The 17,907-nt window shown below is 29.6% G+C and overlaps 2 protein-coding genes and 1 non-coding gene across 3 annotated transcripts; 1 reads left to right on the top strand and 2 right to left on the bottom strand.

Moving 5' to 3' along the window:
• Positions 1-1,671: 1,671 nt before the first annotated feature.
• LOC110655833 (uncharacterized) lies at positions 1,672-2,632 on the bottom strand. The gene is made up of 2 exons (XM_021812290.2): positions 2,215-2,632; positions 1,672-2,109 (listed from the first exon to the last, which is right to left on the bottom strand). Exons 1-2 carry the CDS (start codon positions 2,342-2,344, stop codon positions 1,874-1,876), a joined length of 366 nt encoding a protein of 121 aa, XP_021667982.2. The 5' UTR covers positions 2,345-2,632; the 3' UTR covers positions 1,672-1,873.
• An 8,683-nt stretch (positions 2,633-11,315) lies between these two features.
• Positions 11,316-11,387, top strand: TRNAC-GCA (transfer RNA cysteine (anticodon GCA)). The gene has a single exon. It is a non-coding gene; the product is annotated as a tRNA-Cys (tRNA).
• Positions 11,388-12,400: 1,013 nt separating this feature from the next.
• On the bottom strand, positions 12,401-17,730 carry LOC110655835 (sucrose-phosphatase 1). Its single transcript, XM_021812292.2, has 9 exons — positions 17,572-17,730; positions 16,838-16,923; positions 16,451-16,750; positions 16,162-16,263; positions 15,699-15,893; positions 15,281-15,571; positions 14,201-14,387; positions 12,756-12,802; positions 12,401-12,685 (listed from the first exon to the last, which is right to left on the bottom strand). Exons 2-9 carry the CDS (start codon positions 16,895-16,897, stop codon positions 12,584-12,586), a joined length of 1,284 nt encoding a protein of 427 aa, XP_021667984.1. The 5' UTR covers positions 16,898-16,923; positions 17,572-17,730; the 3' UTR covers positions 12,401-12,583.
• Positions 17,731-17,907: the final 177 nt, after the last annotated feature.

Genomic DNA, 17,907 nt, shown 5'->3' with positions numbered 1-17,907 from the left:
CTGGAGGTCATGTGTGGCTCTAAACTTGTAATTATCAGTAAGTTAAAGCTTGAAGGTTGGCCTTGCAAGCCTAAACTTTATGGCAAAGGCCGTGGATCATGTGAAGGAATCATCAACTGGCAGACCAAGAGGCAGCATATGAACCATAATTCCAAAATTTCTGTTAGAATCAACATTGTTAGGTCTTTGTCTTGAAGTCAAACATTTGCATGTGAAATGGGTATAAACATCCAAAATTTTTAGGCATTCAACAAGCTTATATCCCATCAAAGGTGTGGTTAATTCAGTTGCTATGCGCCTGTTTGGCCAGATGGTTATCAATAATACCATATGTACTCATTTTAGATGCATCTTCTTTTTCAATCAGTTTTAATTATTGATGTAGAGTTATATCTAATACTTTGAAATTTAGAGAAAGATTAAAGTACTCTATAATTGGTTTCTATCCTCTCCTTTTCTTTTCTCTTTTTTTGTTCCTTTATTTTTTTTGACGATTATTGAATTTTTACTATCCCAAATTGATTTCTTTGTTTGTTTTTATTTATTTATTTTTCTTAATAAAAACTCATATCTGCTCAAATTTATATCCGTTTCGAGCAAATGTAAGTTTATATATCTCCTCAAATTCATGTTCATTATGAATGGATATGAGTTTCACTTTCAATATTAAGGTTTTACTCTCCTATTATTAAGATTTTTTTTCCCTTTAATGAGTTTTTGTTTGTTTCTTGCAGTACTTGTGGTGTGTTCTTTGAAAATTCAAAATACAACATAAATCTTTAAATTATTTTGGCCGGAGATTTTAAATTTTCAAGTACGAGTAATAATTTTTTATAATATAAATTGCTTTTTTATTGATATTTTGTGGTTTAAATTTTTTACAACTTACAGACATAAAAAATTTCAAAAAATTAGGTAGTGTTGCATAAAATTTTTCTAATCATCTAAAATAAAAAAAGACTAGTTACTATCTCGAATATTATTCTCTCTTGTTCAGATTATCTTTGAATAAAAATTTTTAATTATATATATATTCTCTTTGGAGAAAGTTCTGTTTTATTTATACTATAATGCCTATTAATAAATTGTCAAAATTTTTTTATATTAGATTAATAAAAATAATGGTGTATTTCAAAAATATATAACATATTTTGTAAATTAATATAAAAAGATATTATACTGAATTATTTATTTTTAATAAAAGAAATATAATACCCTGTATAGGTCTGATAATAGCTCGACTCCAAAAATTATCAGATATTTAGGTCATAGAAATATATATATATAATTCTTTTATTTGCTGGTCAAAGTCAAAGTTGGTTTAGAAAAATAAGAATGCTCGACATGCTGCTCAAGAAATTAAGGCAAACAAACTTGGGAATTTTTCGTATAATTCACGATTAGTTGTATTTTTCTTTTTTAATTTAAGAATCAATGTGCTCAATACATCATAAAATAATATATTCTTTATATTTATAAATATACAAACTTCATTTAAAATATAAAAAATAAATCACACATAATTAAATTAATTAATCGAACACTTCTCGACTCTTGAAATAAATTTTACTCGGATCTGGATTTGAGAGATGAGTGGGTTGAGGCTAAATCATATATATATATATATATATATATATATATATATATATATATTAAATATTTATTATGCAATTATCAAAATTTGGTCAACTTGCATCAAGTCATCACGCCCACGCCCAAAAGGAAAAGAAAAACTATATACAATGAATTCCTAGAATCTGCAATTCCCATTGGAATGAGAACCTGCTTCTATGGAATTTCTAGTACATGAGAAAAAAGAAACAAGATTTTTACAAGTAGAAACCAACCCCTGATCGAGTTCTGTGGATCAAAATCAGGCTGATATGTTACATCCTTTATGGGTTCTGTACTCCAGGATCCCTTTATACAGAATTTGCCTATTTACAGGCATGGCCTCCATGACTTTTGTACTACAACTCCTGTTCGACATCTGCCTTCCTTCTGTTGTCCTCGCCAAGTGCCTGTCACGATATTGTTTGTTGTTTGATGATGGCTCTATCACATCTTCTGCAAATCGAACCCTCTTCTTGGCCTGGCATCTCCTAGACCCTATACCAAACACAAAACAAACAAAATTCATTAACAATGGATATGAAGGATTTCCCACTCTCAGATCTCTCTGGGAAGTTGAAAAGAAAAGGAAAGGAAACATACCCACTAATTCAAATTCAATCTTCTTCATGAAATCGGAGACTAGACGTTTGTGGACTTGACGAGCAATGAGAACTACGCTCCCTGAAACTGCAAAGGCAGCCATGAAACCAAGTCCCATAGAACTCGTCATCTTTTCTTTTTCTTTTTCTCTCTTAAAACGTTAAAAGAAGGAACATTTCATGGAATTTAAAGAAACCAACATGGAAAAAGGCCACAGAAGAGAAGAGAAGAGAGGAAGATACGAGGAACGAACATTTATTGTTTCAGTTCCAGGACAAAATGGAGAAGAACAAGTTGATGATTTTAAATGTGAAAGAAAGAAGAAGGAAGAAGAAAGAGTTTGGCAATGGACGGTCTATACAAGAAAAGACTACAACACCTATTATAATAATAGTTAACTTGAATAATATCACCCAAATAAATAAATTATATATATATGGAGGATTGACTATGAAATGTTCATAATCCTATGAAATGTTCATGGATTTCTTTAAATTCTTTTTTTTAATTTATTTTGATTATTTTTAGTCTTATTTATATAGTAATATCCAATAATAATAAATAGAATTGAGGCTCAAACTTATCCATATAATATTAGATATAAAATAAATGGCAACTAGTTAATTGCCTCCTATAAATTTAAAGTCTTTTTATTTTAGGAATTTTTTATTATTACCTTGTTAAATTTAAAATTTATTTTATTTTATCAATAATTATCCTTTGATAATAAAAGTAGTCTTCTTGTTATGTATAGTAGAACAAAGTAATTTGAAAATATTAGAAAATCAAAATAACTATAAAACAAACTTATTTCTAAATTTAATGTTCTGATTTCTTAGATTTTTTAAAAGAATTATTGATTTAATTCTTTATTTTTATAAAATTGATTAATTCTTTATACCTCCTAAAAATAAGTTTCAAAGAGTATATAGATTATTTTATTTTAAAAAAAAATTACTTACATTGCTGAATAGGATGATAAAGGTTCAATAATACTAAAAATAAAAAGTTGAGTTTGTAATGAGATTTAAAAAAATTAATATATATATATATATATATATATTAATAAATGTATTAAAATTTATTTTTTTATTAATTGATCTCTTAAATTTGTTATTGGCCTTTCCAAATATTTGCACAAAATCTTAAATGGGCCTAATAAATTTTAATTTTTTGCCAATTGCTTCCTTCAATTTTCTATTGGTCTTTAATAATTTATAATTTATCTATTATGATTTAAATTAAAATATCAAAAATTACTTAGCTATCATTAAATGAGTTCAAATTAACATTTAATTAAAAATTAATTATTCAGATTTTTATTTTTAAAAATTAAAATTTAATTAATAATTATTTTGTAAATTAAATACAATTCAATCTAATAATTTCCTATCATAAAGTCTCAAATCACATTAGGTTTTTTCAATTTATATTTCTTCTCTCCCTTTCTTTCAATATAAATTTTTTTCCCTTTGCATTCACTCTCATTTACCTTTTTATCCTTTATTTCATTCAAATTTAAAAAATATTTTAATTATATTTATACAAGTAGACTCAACTAATAATACCATCTTTCATGTAAATTTTGAATTAATTAACTTAAATTTACATTTATTTTTGTCTAACATATTTATTTCGTTATTTTACTAATTTCTAATTTTTCATTTCTCTTTAATTTTGGTGATTATTATTTTTCTTAATATTATGTTATTATGTCATATTGTCATTTTTAGGGTTTATATTTATTATTTTTTTTTTTATCTATAAATCTGGTTATTTCATTCACCAATATTTTTTACGTTTTCTTATTCAGATTAATTTTGCTTCTCCACTTTACATGTTTATATATTATAATTTTATTTACTTTAATTTGAATTAAATCATTTACACCCATTCTATTTTAATTTTTTAAATAAAAAAGTTTTAATCAATCATAATTTAATTTGAATTAAATTATATGTTAATTTTATTTTATTTATGTTTAAATTATGTGTTTATTAAATAATATTTATATTAATCTCTAAAATTATTTTTTTATTATTATCTTTAAATAATCATTTATAATCTATAATTTATTAAATGAAGATAAACTTATAAACTAATTAGAATATCTTCATATTTTATATCACTCATAAAAAAATATTAACTAATATAATTAATAAAATTATCATATAATACTTATTAATAAAGAATAAATTAATAAATTAACAAATAAATTATTATTATTTTAAAATAAATAAAAAAAGAAAAATAAATGAAACTAACTGCTCCCGCTTCCAGAAAACCCACTTCCAACTACCTCCTAAGATTTGTTCAAAAGAAACTATCACCATGGACAACACGCAGCATTTGCCAGTAGAATATTGACACGTGAACATAATAATTCACTTTGACGCTTTTAACCTTATCCTTTCTTCAAAATGGCCAAAACGTGGTTGGTGTCCTTGAAAACGTGGTTAGGATGTGACACTGTTGTGGGTCCCATTGCATCACTACGGCCCGATTTTGTTTAGGGATTCTCAGTCATGATTTGGATAATCTGGCGGTGGTAATTGATTCCATCACCATCGGTTCCATGGGACTATAGGAGTTTAATCCAAGATTTTTAAATCGGACGCTGTTTAAATCGGTGAAAGTAAATGATTAAATTTAAGATTTAATTAGAGTTAAATTGAAATTAATTGATATAATATTAAATAAATATTAATTATGTAATTAAATTTTAAAATTATAATATTATATTATTATAATTAATAATTTAAATTTTTTTTATAAATAATTAAATTTGAAAATAAGATGGATGTTTTTATTTTTTTTTTTAACTAATGTTTTTATACTTTTGCTCATTGAAGTGATTATTATTATAATTTTTTTGGTATTTGAACAATTATAGATGTTGTCTTTGCATCAGCAAGGTCAATACGAGTCTATTCTCTAAGATGCTAAATAATCAAGCTCCCTTAGGGCCCTGAGCAAACAACAACAAGGTTGAATTTAGTATAAAAGTGATTGGTTGGTAACCAAATTTACAAGTAAGGCGTGGATAGAAGGAAGAGAATGTGTTATAATTTGATGGAGAAGCAAAAAGAGTATGAGAAGATGGTTTTTGTTTCTTTTGAGAAAGATCAATATCAATTTGAGCAATTTGGGCATTTTATCTATTAATTTCTGATTCCTTTTAATTAAATATTTTACTAAACCATTTTTAATGAATTAAGGCTCTGAGATTTTTATCAAATTGATTGACTATGAATTGAAGGTCAACATAGAATTTATTAACTTGTGCTAATAAGTGGTCAATTTTTATTTCATTAATTTGAATCTGACTAATTACCGATTCAATCTTTGAATTGATCATTTAAAAAAAAATTGAACCTTTGCATTTGTAATTAAATTATTTATCCCTATAATTTTTTTTAATTAATTAAGAATATGCATACAAATAGGATAGAGAAGATACACTTCATTTAATAAAATTATATCAATTTCATCGAAGCATACTAAATCTTATATCATATACATATATACTATTCATAGATGATGTCAAATATTGATGAATCAATCCAGCTATCCAAAAGTAGATAGACACTTCATTAAGTAGACTCAAATTTATTTTTTAAAATATTTAAGAATATATTTAATAAAAAAATCATAAAATCTTTAATAAAATTATGATAATTTTATTAAAATATATTAAATTTTATATTCTATACACACCTTCCAGCATGAAAAATCTGTGACTGACCTACCAACACCTATATTATTACTTTATTTATATATTATATTAATTTTAACATCCATCGCCTTTGTTGACCACGTCAAAAGAAGCAGATTTACTTGTCTAACACACATGAATTATGGGCCATGAACTTTTTCACATGTTTTTTTAATTAAATTTAACACTTAAATTAATAATTATTAAACTCAAACCTAAATTTAATGATAGTGTCAACGATTCCCATTTTGCAATTTACATTTTCAAGCAATTTACATTATTAAGCAAATCAATTTACATTTCTTTTAGCACTACAGTTTACATCTTTACCATATTTAAAAGCTATAAAATCTTGATAAAAAGTTTATAATGGAGTCAAATAACTCTAAGCAAAATTCAATATTTTATTTTTTGTTACTCAGTTATTTAGGCACAATTTAAGATTTTAACATTATATTAACATTTCTAATATGCATTTAATTTATTTACTTGGTTAAAAAAAAATGAACTAGACACACTTAATAGGTCAAGACCATTTAGCCGCATGAACAGAAGAAGGGAAATGACACACAAAAATAGGAATATTGGATAATTAGTTCTATTAAATTCGCACTCTCTAAATTTAGTGATATAATTTAATCTTTGATAGTATTGAGATTTAGAGAGCCTTTAAACGAGGATAAATTATATAATATAAATTATACAATTTCATATTGGTCATGCCAAGCCAATGAAAATTATATAAATAAATATAAATGAATTTTATAATATTCAGTTTTTTCATAATAAATAATATTATATGATTTCACTCATTTTCATTTCATTTTCATTTTAGGGTACGAGGTTCACTTTGTAACAAAGTGATACCCCAAACTAATTCTCCATTAGCAAACCACTACTGTCGGCCTAGCAAATTATGAATAAAAAATAGAGTTCTCTGCAACACTCTTTCTGCTCTCTCTCCCTCTCTTATCTTTTGAGGTTATGAAGATGGACCTGGGTCAACCATGTAGCTCTTCTCCTTTCCACTACCTTATACCTGACTCATAAAAATATTGAAACGCCCAACCACCACCAACACCAACAACTCTCTTTGGATAACGAGAATTAAGCTTCTCAAGCCTACGTATACCTTTATTCTTGGCCATGTTTATAGAATCATCACTGCACACGAAGTTATGAAAGGGTTGTTGGCAAAGAAACAAGTAAAGCTAAAGAAAAACCAGTCAGAATCAGTAGGGAAACCAAAGAGGATGAGGGATATGTACCATTCAGGGCTAGATATTGAAGCAAAAAGATCTGAAATGGAGAAAGACCATCAAGTGACCAAAAATGAAAGAAACAGACCAAGAACAGTAACGGCTACCAACTTTGCCAGTGCCGCAGCCAGATTAGGAACATAGCAACCCTCACTTCAATGACAAATTTAATATATAAAAAATTATATAAAAATTACGCCCGAGTCATGTTATTGCTCAAATTGAGACGTTAAAGGAGTTGAGCTTGACTGAGTATGCTTTTTTCATTCGTGATCTCTATGGTTAATAATATGTTTAAAACTTATAGATTTTTCCTCTGCTGAACTTGCTGCAAGGATTGGCAAAATCTAGGCTGCTTGTAAGAGGTGGTATCAATGCAAACAATTGTTTAGGTTACATAGAAGAAAGAGCCAGCCATATCATTGTCACTTCAGTATGTTATTACTTTAATGGTGCTTCATGTTTGAAGCAAGTTTCTTATAAAAGAGTGTTCTACTTGTGACAATGGGTAATATTTACAGTTTCTATAGTTTAAGGTATAATAAGTGGCAAATGATAAGAAATATGTTATCTATTGCTCTGACACAGCTACTTGGAATGAACATGCATTTTTTTATCAGATGACTGCCAATATCTTTAGCGAATTGCCATTTTCACATCTCAATGTGAACAATAACATGACTCAGGCATACTCAACCAGTTAATCATTTTTCCATTTCTAGCAATGCTTATATGAGGAACAGATTAGTTTTTCTGCACACAAATCCATACCTTTATTTTGAACCTGCCAAATTTAATATACACAGATCTTCCATCGAGGCAGCTTATAGCTACCATTATAGCAAACTCAATCTCTGCCAAATTTAATATACAAAAGACTGAAACGTTTACAGTACTTAAAAGAACCACAAATCACTATTAACAATGGATTAAAACAAACCAAAACTGTTGGAAATAAAGTACCAGGGACTGGTTCGAAAAGTGCTATGGGCTCTAGAGATGAAGAGGAAGGAGAGAGATTGACAGATTAAATATTTATTCGTTAATTTATAATTAAAAAATATTGTTAATTAAAAATTAATGCACGTAGCACAAACCTAACTTAACCACAGACCCTAAAGTGCATGAAACCACAAACAATTTTATCTAAAAAATTAAAAGAAGAGCTAAATAATTAAAGAGACAACTCATAATACATAATTATTAGGGAATTGTCATTCAATTAATTGGAATTCCCAAATCTCATCACACACGAAAACCAAACCAAGAACATAACAGATGCAGATCCGATTGTATCATGATTCATAACAAGAAACACAGATTTAGCCTTAGGGACCAACGAAAACATGATCTGCCAAGTAATACAAAGATAATTATTATAATTGAGGGTATAAAAATGAAGAAAATCTTACTATAATTAACAAACACATTTGAGCTTCTTGAGATCTCTAATCCTTTCCTCCCATCGTTACGTTACATCAAGAAGTGAAGTAGAAGACTGGGTGGAGGAAGAGGTGGAGAAGCTTGAAGCAGGTGCATGAGAAAGACAAGAACACCACACCATATACGATCCTCAGAGCCATTGAAGAATTTGCTGCTTAATGTGAAATGTTTGATGCAGACTCAGAGATTTTTAGAGAGAGGGATGGGTTTGGATTTGGAATTTGAAAGCACAAGAAGATAAGGTTTTTTCTTTTTGGGAATTTGAAAGATTTGATATTTTTTTTTTATTTTAATTGCTGAATCACACGTGTATTGAAAAGGAAGTGTTGTGAGTTGCCACGTGGGAATTCTGATAGGAGCGTGACGTATGATTTAAAGCAAATTAAACGTTTAGGAAAATGACAAGTTGAAATCAAAATTAAAATCACAATATTTTTTTTTTATTGTTGGAGATATTTTCAAACCTCGTCTTCTCTCTGTTTTGGAGAGAAAAGTCTCTCGTTTTAGTTTTTCTTTCTCTATTCACTAGGAGCTCTGTTTTGGCCCTTAGCGGCTCTCTCCTGCCCCTTCCGAGCAGAGGCTCTTCCCTAGCGAGTTCTGGGTTTACCCTACTTGTCATCGGGTGAGGTGTGTATATATTATTTTGATTTTTGTGGCTTTGGCATATAGGCTTGAGCAAGCTGAGAGAGTGATTATTTGAAAGACCTGCTTTGCATTTGTGTTGTGTAGGTTAGCGACTTTGGTTCTTTGGTCGTCTGTCGTCTCTGGGAGCTGGTTTCATCTCTATAAGATCTTTGGAGACAACACAAATGGCTTACTTCACCCCTTTCCCATAGAGTACTTGAGAATCTTGATATGTTTTATGATTGCGTATAGATCCTTGGACAGTGCCTTTGTAGAATGCTCTCTAGTTGTTGTTATGGCTCTATCTTTCGTTAGAAAAATATTGTCAAGAGTTATTCTTCAGTTAATTTTTATATATTAAAATTAAATTCTCTTCCCTCATGATCTTAAAAGCACTTCCTTGTATCAATTTGGTGCATTCAAAATAAGTGCTCTTAAATGAAATTAAACCCTAATTGATAAGACAGGAGGAGCTTTCATTCTTATTAAATATATATGCTAATTTCATTAAACAATTCAGTTACACTTAAAACATGAAGAATAAATAATTTAGTATTCTCCTCGATCAACTCGTTTCAATTCTCAATTGTCCAAATGGGGACTAATCTAGAGATATATATTAATGGGTTATGTATGCATACTTGTTATGCAAATTCTCACAAATGCATTGGTCATTAACTAGTAATAAAGTAAAGAGTAGAGTATCGTTCTTATGATTATCGTGTTAAATATAAAATTATAATAATTTTAATTATATAGACTATCGATAAATAAGAATTAAATTTAATTAAAAAAAACTAATAACTAATAGATAAAATATGCTAAGACTAGGGTTTTGTTATATCAACTCACTACTAACCAAGACTTAACTCACTCTTTCATGCATGGCATTGCCTTCAAGGTGAATCATCCTAAAATATCTAATGTCCTCTTTTAAGACACAAAATATGCGTTAGAATTAAAATCTTATCTATTTTCATGATATTAAGTTAATTAAAACTCATTAGACTCTTTGATATTTAGTTTACTAAGGAGTTAATCCTATCTCTAAGTCATAAATTCCTAAGTTCATCAATTGCTAGAGTTCCAACATCAAACTTCATCTTTCGAACATTCATTCAATATCTAAAATTATGCAATTATGGGATCTAAATATAATGTAAGCACTAAGCATATTAGAATTGAATCAAAAGTAAATATCAATCCATTGATTAAGTAAAATTAAATTAAATCCACAGTTGAAGTTAAAGAGCTACATCCCTAACTCCAAAATAAAGAAAATTATTTACTAATGGTTAAAATTAATAAGCAAATTGATCAAATAAAAGAAATAAGACATGAGAAGAAATATTATTGAAGAACTTAGAAAAGATTTACAGCCTTGATCTTCTTGAAGTTTAGCTGGAATCTCCCACTGTGCAGAAAAAGTGATTCTTCTCAAGTTTGATCTCTCATGTGTGCATTGCATAAATACACATATGTATATGTGTATGTATATTTATATATTATAAAATATTGATAATTATGAATGAGATTTGAATTCCTACTCCCTCTTGTGTATTTTAAAGTAAATTATTAAGTAATTATTTAAGAAATTATTATTTAAGAATTTCTTTTATAAAAATAGTGTTATAAAAATATTACTACAAATTAAGATTATGATAGATATAGGAAAAAAAATATTAATAAGCAATTTGCAACTAAACTTAATATGTATTAAAAAAAAATTAGTAGTATTATTTATTTTAATTAATAAGATGAAAAATTAAAATAAATTAACAAAGTGCAAGAAATAGTTTTATTTTAGTTTAAACATTTAAATTATAAGTTTTATTTAAGTCATAAAAAAAGTTAATTAACAATTTCAATTTTTAAGTTTGTGCATAAATTTAATTTATTAAGTGAAAAGAAGTATGGAGTAAATAAAAATTTTTAACATAATTTCAATAAATAAAAAAATTTACCATATAATTTAAAAGTTTTTTTTTTTGGGGTCATTGTAGATCAGGATTCGTTCATATGCCATAAATATAAATAACTTAAGAACAGATGCGCATCAGGGGTCCATAGCTCAGTGGTAGAGCATTTGACTGCAGATCAAGAGGTCACCGGTTCGATCCCGGTTGGGCCCTACTTTTCAATTTTTTTTTCATTTTAATTATTTAATTTGCATCAATTAATTAGATTTTGGAGCCTTTTAGGTCTGGCCCATTAGTAAGCTCCACCCAATGGGCCAAATTATAGCTCTCTCTGCGCACGTAACGATTAATATGCTTCAAAATTTCTGCGAAATTAATTAATTGAAAGCTAAAGGAATCTTTCTTTTCTTTCTTTATTAATGGTGTATCAGTCTTTAAAAGGCTTGAAAACAAAGCAATAGAAGAATTCAGCATCTCATTCTACCCCAAATAACAAAAATTATCTCGTTATGGTGTGTTGTAATCTAATGGTTATGTACTGTCCATGATACAGGCAATTGAAGAGTTTAAGGGCACCTGGCTCTGGAGGAGCATAACGGCTACTACGTGGAGAACCACAAGTTGTCTTGACACTTGACAGCAGCTAATTAGCACATTTGTTTATTATTGTTGTCCTTGGGTGGACGAATAAATGCAGATCGGCTTATAAATAATTTTTATAATCCCTCCATAAATTTTAATTTTATTTTATAAAAAATTTCTATAATTTATTATAAATTAATTATTAAATTTAAAATTTCTTTAAATTATAATGTGATGTTTATAAAAATAATTTTAATATTTTTTAATAAATGATAAATCATTTTTTTAGAATATAAATCATTGTGCTATCATTAATATTTTTTTGATAAATTTAAAATATGAAATGAAAAAAAATAATTTTATTATTATTTTTTAATCTAAAAATCTGTTTTAATAGATTAGAAGGATTTTTGTTAAATAAAATTAAAGTTTAAAAATTTTCTTAATAATAAATTAAAATTAAATGACAAAAATAGAATGTAGACCAAAGTTTAGAGACGGTACATAAAAATTACCCAAGATTATGAGAATGGTTGAGAGATTATGCAGTACCATAAATACAAGATAATCTCCAATACTATCCACCAAGAAAACAACTTTAGAAATGAAAATTTCTCATGGAACACATGTATGAACGTCGGAGCTTTTCCTAAATTTCTATTTGATGTAATCATTTATTAATATATGTATCTTTACATACTTGATGTTCATACATCAATCTTAGAATTACAAAACTGGAATGTTTCTCATTCAATTGATTTTATTTTAATGGATTAAAGTTTATAAAATTGCCATCTGGAGGGAGCACTGGGGTGAAACAAACAAATCTAGAAGAGCCAGGTTGATTGGTCTTTGGCTCCTGATCCTTCCAACCATGTCTGATGTATGTGCATGTAAGTTGCAACCGCTACAGCAGAGTCGGCCGAGTTCTACACAAAAAAATCAACCGTGTCAGAGAAGATGTACTTCTTCAGCATGAATCATAAGTCTCAATTTTACCTTTATATTTATTATAGCAGTGTTCACACAACCTTGCTGCTCCTCACCTGCACGGAGTTGAAAAATGACTACTTGATGGAGAACCGAGAAAAGTTGTGCAGACATAAGCAGAAAACCTTAGCAGTCAATAGGTAGTTTCCAATATTTATCAGATGAAACAAAAAAAAGGGAATATGCAAAGATCCCAAATTGTTAGAAAAATAAATTAGCATGTTATGAAATAAGCAAAATTACACATTAACTATGCTTAAACTACTTCAGTTGCTATCACAAGACAAGTGTCAAATGGAACTATGACACAAATCAAAGTAGAGTTGCTATAAATCTACATATAATATGGACATATTTAAAGATTTAAAAAAAAAAAAAAAAGAAAATCTATTTGTAGGCCTTATCTTCTGATATTTTAATCATACAAAGTATAACAACTCATTACCTAGTTAATAAGATCCCATATTGTCATTATTGCATAATTGTGATAATATGCTCCAATTGCACATTCTTAAAACTACTATGATTTCCAGAGATTGGAAGAAATAATTAAGCGCCTAGAGTGTTGCCTGAAATACTTCACAACAAACATATGCTATTCAGGCTTGTATATCACCGTTTTGCATGGATATATTATCAAGATCTCAAATTATTCTACGTTTAGAAGGTTTCTATTATTCTGGCATCTCCAGCAAAAACACCCTTCTGGCCAATGTCAGTTCAAGCTAAGGATTCAGGTGCAAAGCTTTACAAATAGCAAATCAGTTTAATGTTGATGATACTGTAGTCATGTAATCATAACAAAGAGAAAAGACACAATACAGAACTTATAATCAAACAAGTAATAGTGAGCCACAAATTTCTTATATTTCTTATACCTTCATAGTTGTTTAATAGTGAGCCATAAATTGCTCATATTTCTTATTCTTTCATAGTTGTTTTGATTGAATATGGTTACTTACAGGAAGTTTTTCTCTAGCAGATCCAAACATTCACTGACCCAAATAAAACCACAAAGCATCTCGTTGGCCTACAAATGGATCATACGGGCAGTCTAAATTCAACACATGATCCCGTGGCATATTAAATATTGTTGCACTTCACTCTAGGAAATCATTGAGATCAAGTATTAAATTCACTTTCACTTCCAATCTAGAAGCATCATTCATGTGTGACCTAGAGAGGAAATTGAGAATCCAATACCAATGGCAACAAAATGAGATCCCTGATGAATTAAAAACACCTAAAAATATACTACAGATGAAAACATGGGCTCCAAACACTTACATTGGTAAATAAAATGCAGAAGAAATTATACCTCTGGTTTTACAAAGAAAAAGAAAATGCACCAACAGTATCAGAAAATATATCAGACAATGCACACAAGAGAGACAAGAAAGCACCAAAAGAGAGGACATGTCATCATCATTATTGTTATCACTTAGAAGTCTCACCAGATAACTCCCACTGCTTGAACTTTACTAGCCATGTATCTGAACCAATCTTTGTAGATAATATCTGATCAACCCAAATCCTAAACAGCTTGCCCTGTTTGTCACCATAGTGACTCTTTAACCCATTTATAGCATCATGAAGAGAGAGCTCTGCACCAGAAGGATGGACAAGGATACCAGTTGAATCCTGCCACCAAATAGGGAATGTGTCAAAGATAGAAAACTCATAGCCAAGTTGATGCCCCAAATTAGGAAACATCCATATGGGAAAAAAGCAAATAATCAATGAACTACAGAAATGATAATACAGATGTTTCAATACAAGAGCTGAACTCCATAAAAAACATTTGAAATTTATAACATTTTCAGGAAAATCATCCAATTTACTCAACAGTAACCAATTCTATTCAGCAAGATTCTCATCTCTCTCAATGCCACTGTGCTAGGACATGTACACATAGATCACATTTTGTGCGCACTAGGCAAACCAAAGAAAGGGATTATGCCTGTGTACATACATATGCATCATTGAGACAAACAAATAAGATGATTGTGAACATAAAAATTTTTATAACAACTATGAGACAAATAAATTGTTTCAATTGCACTATCTTAGAAAAAAACTAACAAGCAGTGAAACAATCTGCATTCTGATATTCATCTAATGTGAATAGTAATTTATCATGCATGCCTATAGCTCGCCATAGTTTTAGAAAAATTCACCAAGGTCCTTCACTCAGGAGTTGAGTCAAGTGGATTGGGATTGGCAAGATCTCAGGCTCACCCTTGTCTACCAGACATATAAATTCAAGCCCAAAGTTATTTTGAAAATACTGATGGAATCTTGCTAGTCTGCTATATTGCCATAAGTTTTAGTTATCTCTCTCACTTTTTGGGTCCAAGAATTTTCTTAGATAAATATTCAAAAATACTTTGCATAAAATAGAAGAACCACAAAAAAAAAAAAGGAGACAGAAAGGGGGAGAAAAGGAAAAAGAAAATAGGGAAAGAAAGAAAAGAATATCTGAGAATATTGCATGCTGAAAACATAGAATAACAAAAAGAGGATGGTAAACATACACAATCAGCTTTCATGCTTGCTAAGTACATTTCACAATTCTCAACTTCTGCACGCCTCCACCTCTCAAGGATCAAGAAAAATTTCACCAGCACATTGCTAGGACTAACATTTTCCAACTCATGGTTTGAAAAGTCAGATGAATCTCTTGGAGAAGTATTTGGACCAAGTTTAAAATGACCAATGGCTTGTATGATACCAGCTGCACACCTTTCAGTTGCATGAATTATTTTAGGATTATTTTTAGCATTTTCAGTGTGCCAGCGCAACAATTCTTCTTGTGCATTGCTAACCTAAATAACACAGACAAATTTTGGGAAAAAGTTAGAAAGAGAAACACTTGAAAAGGTAACTTCAATTTTCCCAATGCAGAGATTGGCTGAACAGTAGTTATAGTAAAGAACTAGAAAAAGTTCCTACCATGACTCCATATACATCCGGAATGCTGAATAGTTCAGCATCATTTCCAGAATCACCACAGACAAGAGTGTTGGTAGGTAGTTTTCCCTCAGTCTTAAACTTCTTGTGCAAATATGCAAGAGCCTGTCCTTTGCCAGCACCTTGTGGTAGTATGTCCAAATCCATTCCCCCACTATAAATTATTTTAACATCCAACTGGTGAAGAAAATAGGAAGGGAGAGGGGGGGGAGATGTTGGGAGAGAGAGAGAGATTTTAAGTCAAGTTAATCAACACAACAGTAGTTGAGGACTTGAGCAAAGAAGAAAGAAAATGACAGGATAAAAGGGAGATGGAAGAAAAAATGAAGCGGAAGAAGATCCCAATACTGCCATAGTTTGTATTAAGAAAAAGCACACTTCTACTTGGGAAAAGATATAAAAACTTCAAGCACAATATAATTCATGTACAAAACTTGAATCTTACCCCTCGTTTTCCCAATATCTCTGAAATTGCCGTTGTTACATTCTGAGCCTTGTCTTTATCAACATAAAAGCTAACCTTATGTGGTCGTTGCTCTGTTTCTGACTGCATTACCGGCATTAATTTTAATTATTCATTTATTGCAAATACCAAGATAGCTTTATAATAAGCCACTTACCTTTTATTTTTTTGAGATAATGTCAAGGAAAACGAGAAGAATCAAACTAGATGCCCATTGACAAAGTAAAGCCTTAAATAGGGGAACCAAATGCCAGTATCTTTTAATTTATACCTGAAGAGTAAGTTCAGGGAACTTGCTTGTTTCCTCAGTGACTATTTTCCTATCCCATTTTTTATTCAGAAATTCAACCCAACCATCATCTGGCACCATCTTGTTACCATATGTGATCTCAGTTCCCACAGACATTATGGTTATGTCTGGTGTTAACATGGGCTTCTCTTTCCTCAACTGTTTGTAAAGTGTAGGTGATCTTCCAGTGGAAAAAACCAACAGAGAATCATGACGGTAATGGGCTTCCCATAATGCATTGAACCTAAGAATAGACATGTTCTCAGGATCGTGATGATCAACCTGCAAGAAGACAAGATTGTCCAATAAAACAACTGCAGCAAGGATTGCGAGGTAAACAAGCAGAAACCAAACAAGTATAAAACCTACCATTGTATGATCAAGATCAGAAACTATCATGAGGCGAGCAGGAGCCTTGAGCCGATCCATTTCTACTCTATCCCAAACCTCAACCCCTATAATGAAAAGGCATCATCAAACAATACTTCAACTATAGTTATAAATATCAATCCTAAAGGATTACAACAAAAATTTTCTTCATTTTGTTTCTAAGATGAATCACTGGTATCAGATGTTGAAGCCATGAGAATGGAAAATTGTCCTGTTTTGACATGAAATTGGAAAACCTCCCAAATTTCAGATAAAGTATTATTACAAATCAATGGATTCACTAACCTTCAACTTAATAAGCTGAAGCAGAGTCTCACAAGTTAAGGGGGAAAAAAAATTCCACACACAAAAATTACATGAGTGAAAAATTAGCATTTCTTAGAGCTCAGAAAATTTCAAAAAAAAAAAAAAAGAAGCATGAAATTCAGTGATTAATCAAGATTCACAAACTGTTCTATCAATTGCCAAAAAAAAAAAAAAAAATAAATTAAAACTGATGCTTATACATGATGCAGTATAGTTTCCAAACTCGGCTAAACGAAGACTCCAAATTTAAAAAATTCACTTCCTTTTTCCTTTCCCACGTTTCGAAGCAACCAAACACAATACAGCTATTTAAAAAATCATGAATAATATTAGAGCGAGACATAAGAGCAGAGAAATGTGAAAATTGAAATTTACTGAAATTGAAAGGAAAAGAGAGCAGAAATTACCTTATCGGAATGCCAAGATTGGAATTGCGTTGGGATGGGAGATAAATGGAGGAGAGAATTGGATCCAAATTCGTTGGCGCTTTTTTTTTTTTGTGAAAATAAAAAATATTTATATAAAAAAGGAAGATAAAATGCTAAGCAAGAGATTCAAGAAACAAAAATCATAAAAACTGCACTCGGACACTTGTACCAAAAAGACAGGGCCACATGCCAGATGGCCCCACTATTATATCACCATCATTTACTGTAGAGGAGCATATTCTTGTGCAGGTACTTCCAATTCTAAAAGGTTCAAGCGACGTCGTTTTACTCCCAAAAGCATTCACTGCTATCGCT

This window comes from Hevea brasiliensis, chromosome 5 (assembly GCF_030052815.1).
Source record: "Hevea brasiliensis isolate MT/VB/25A 57/8 chromosome 5, ASM3005281v1, whole genome shotgun sequence".
Lineage (NCBI taxonomy): Eukaryota > Viridiplantae > Streptophyta > Magnoliopsida > Malpighiales > Euphorbiaceae > Hevea > Hevea brasiliensis.
The sequence above is the reverse complement of the archived record's forward strand: the minus strand, read 5'-3'. Positions and strand labels throughout refer to the sequence as shown.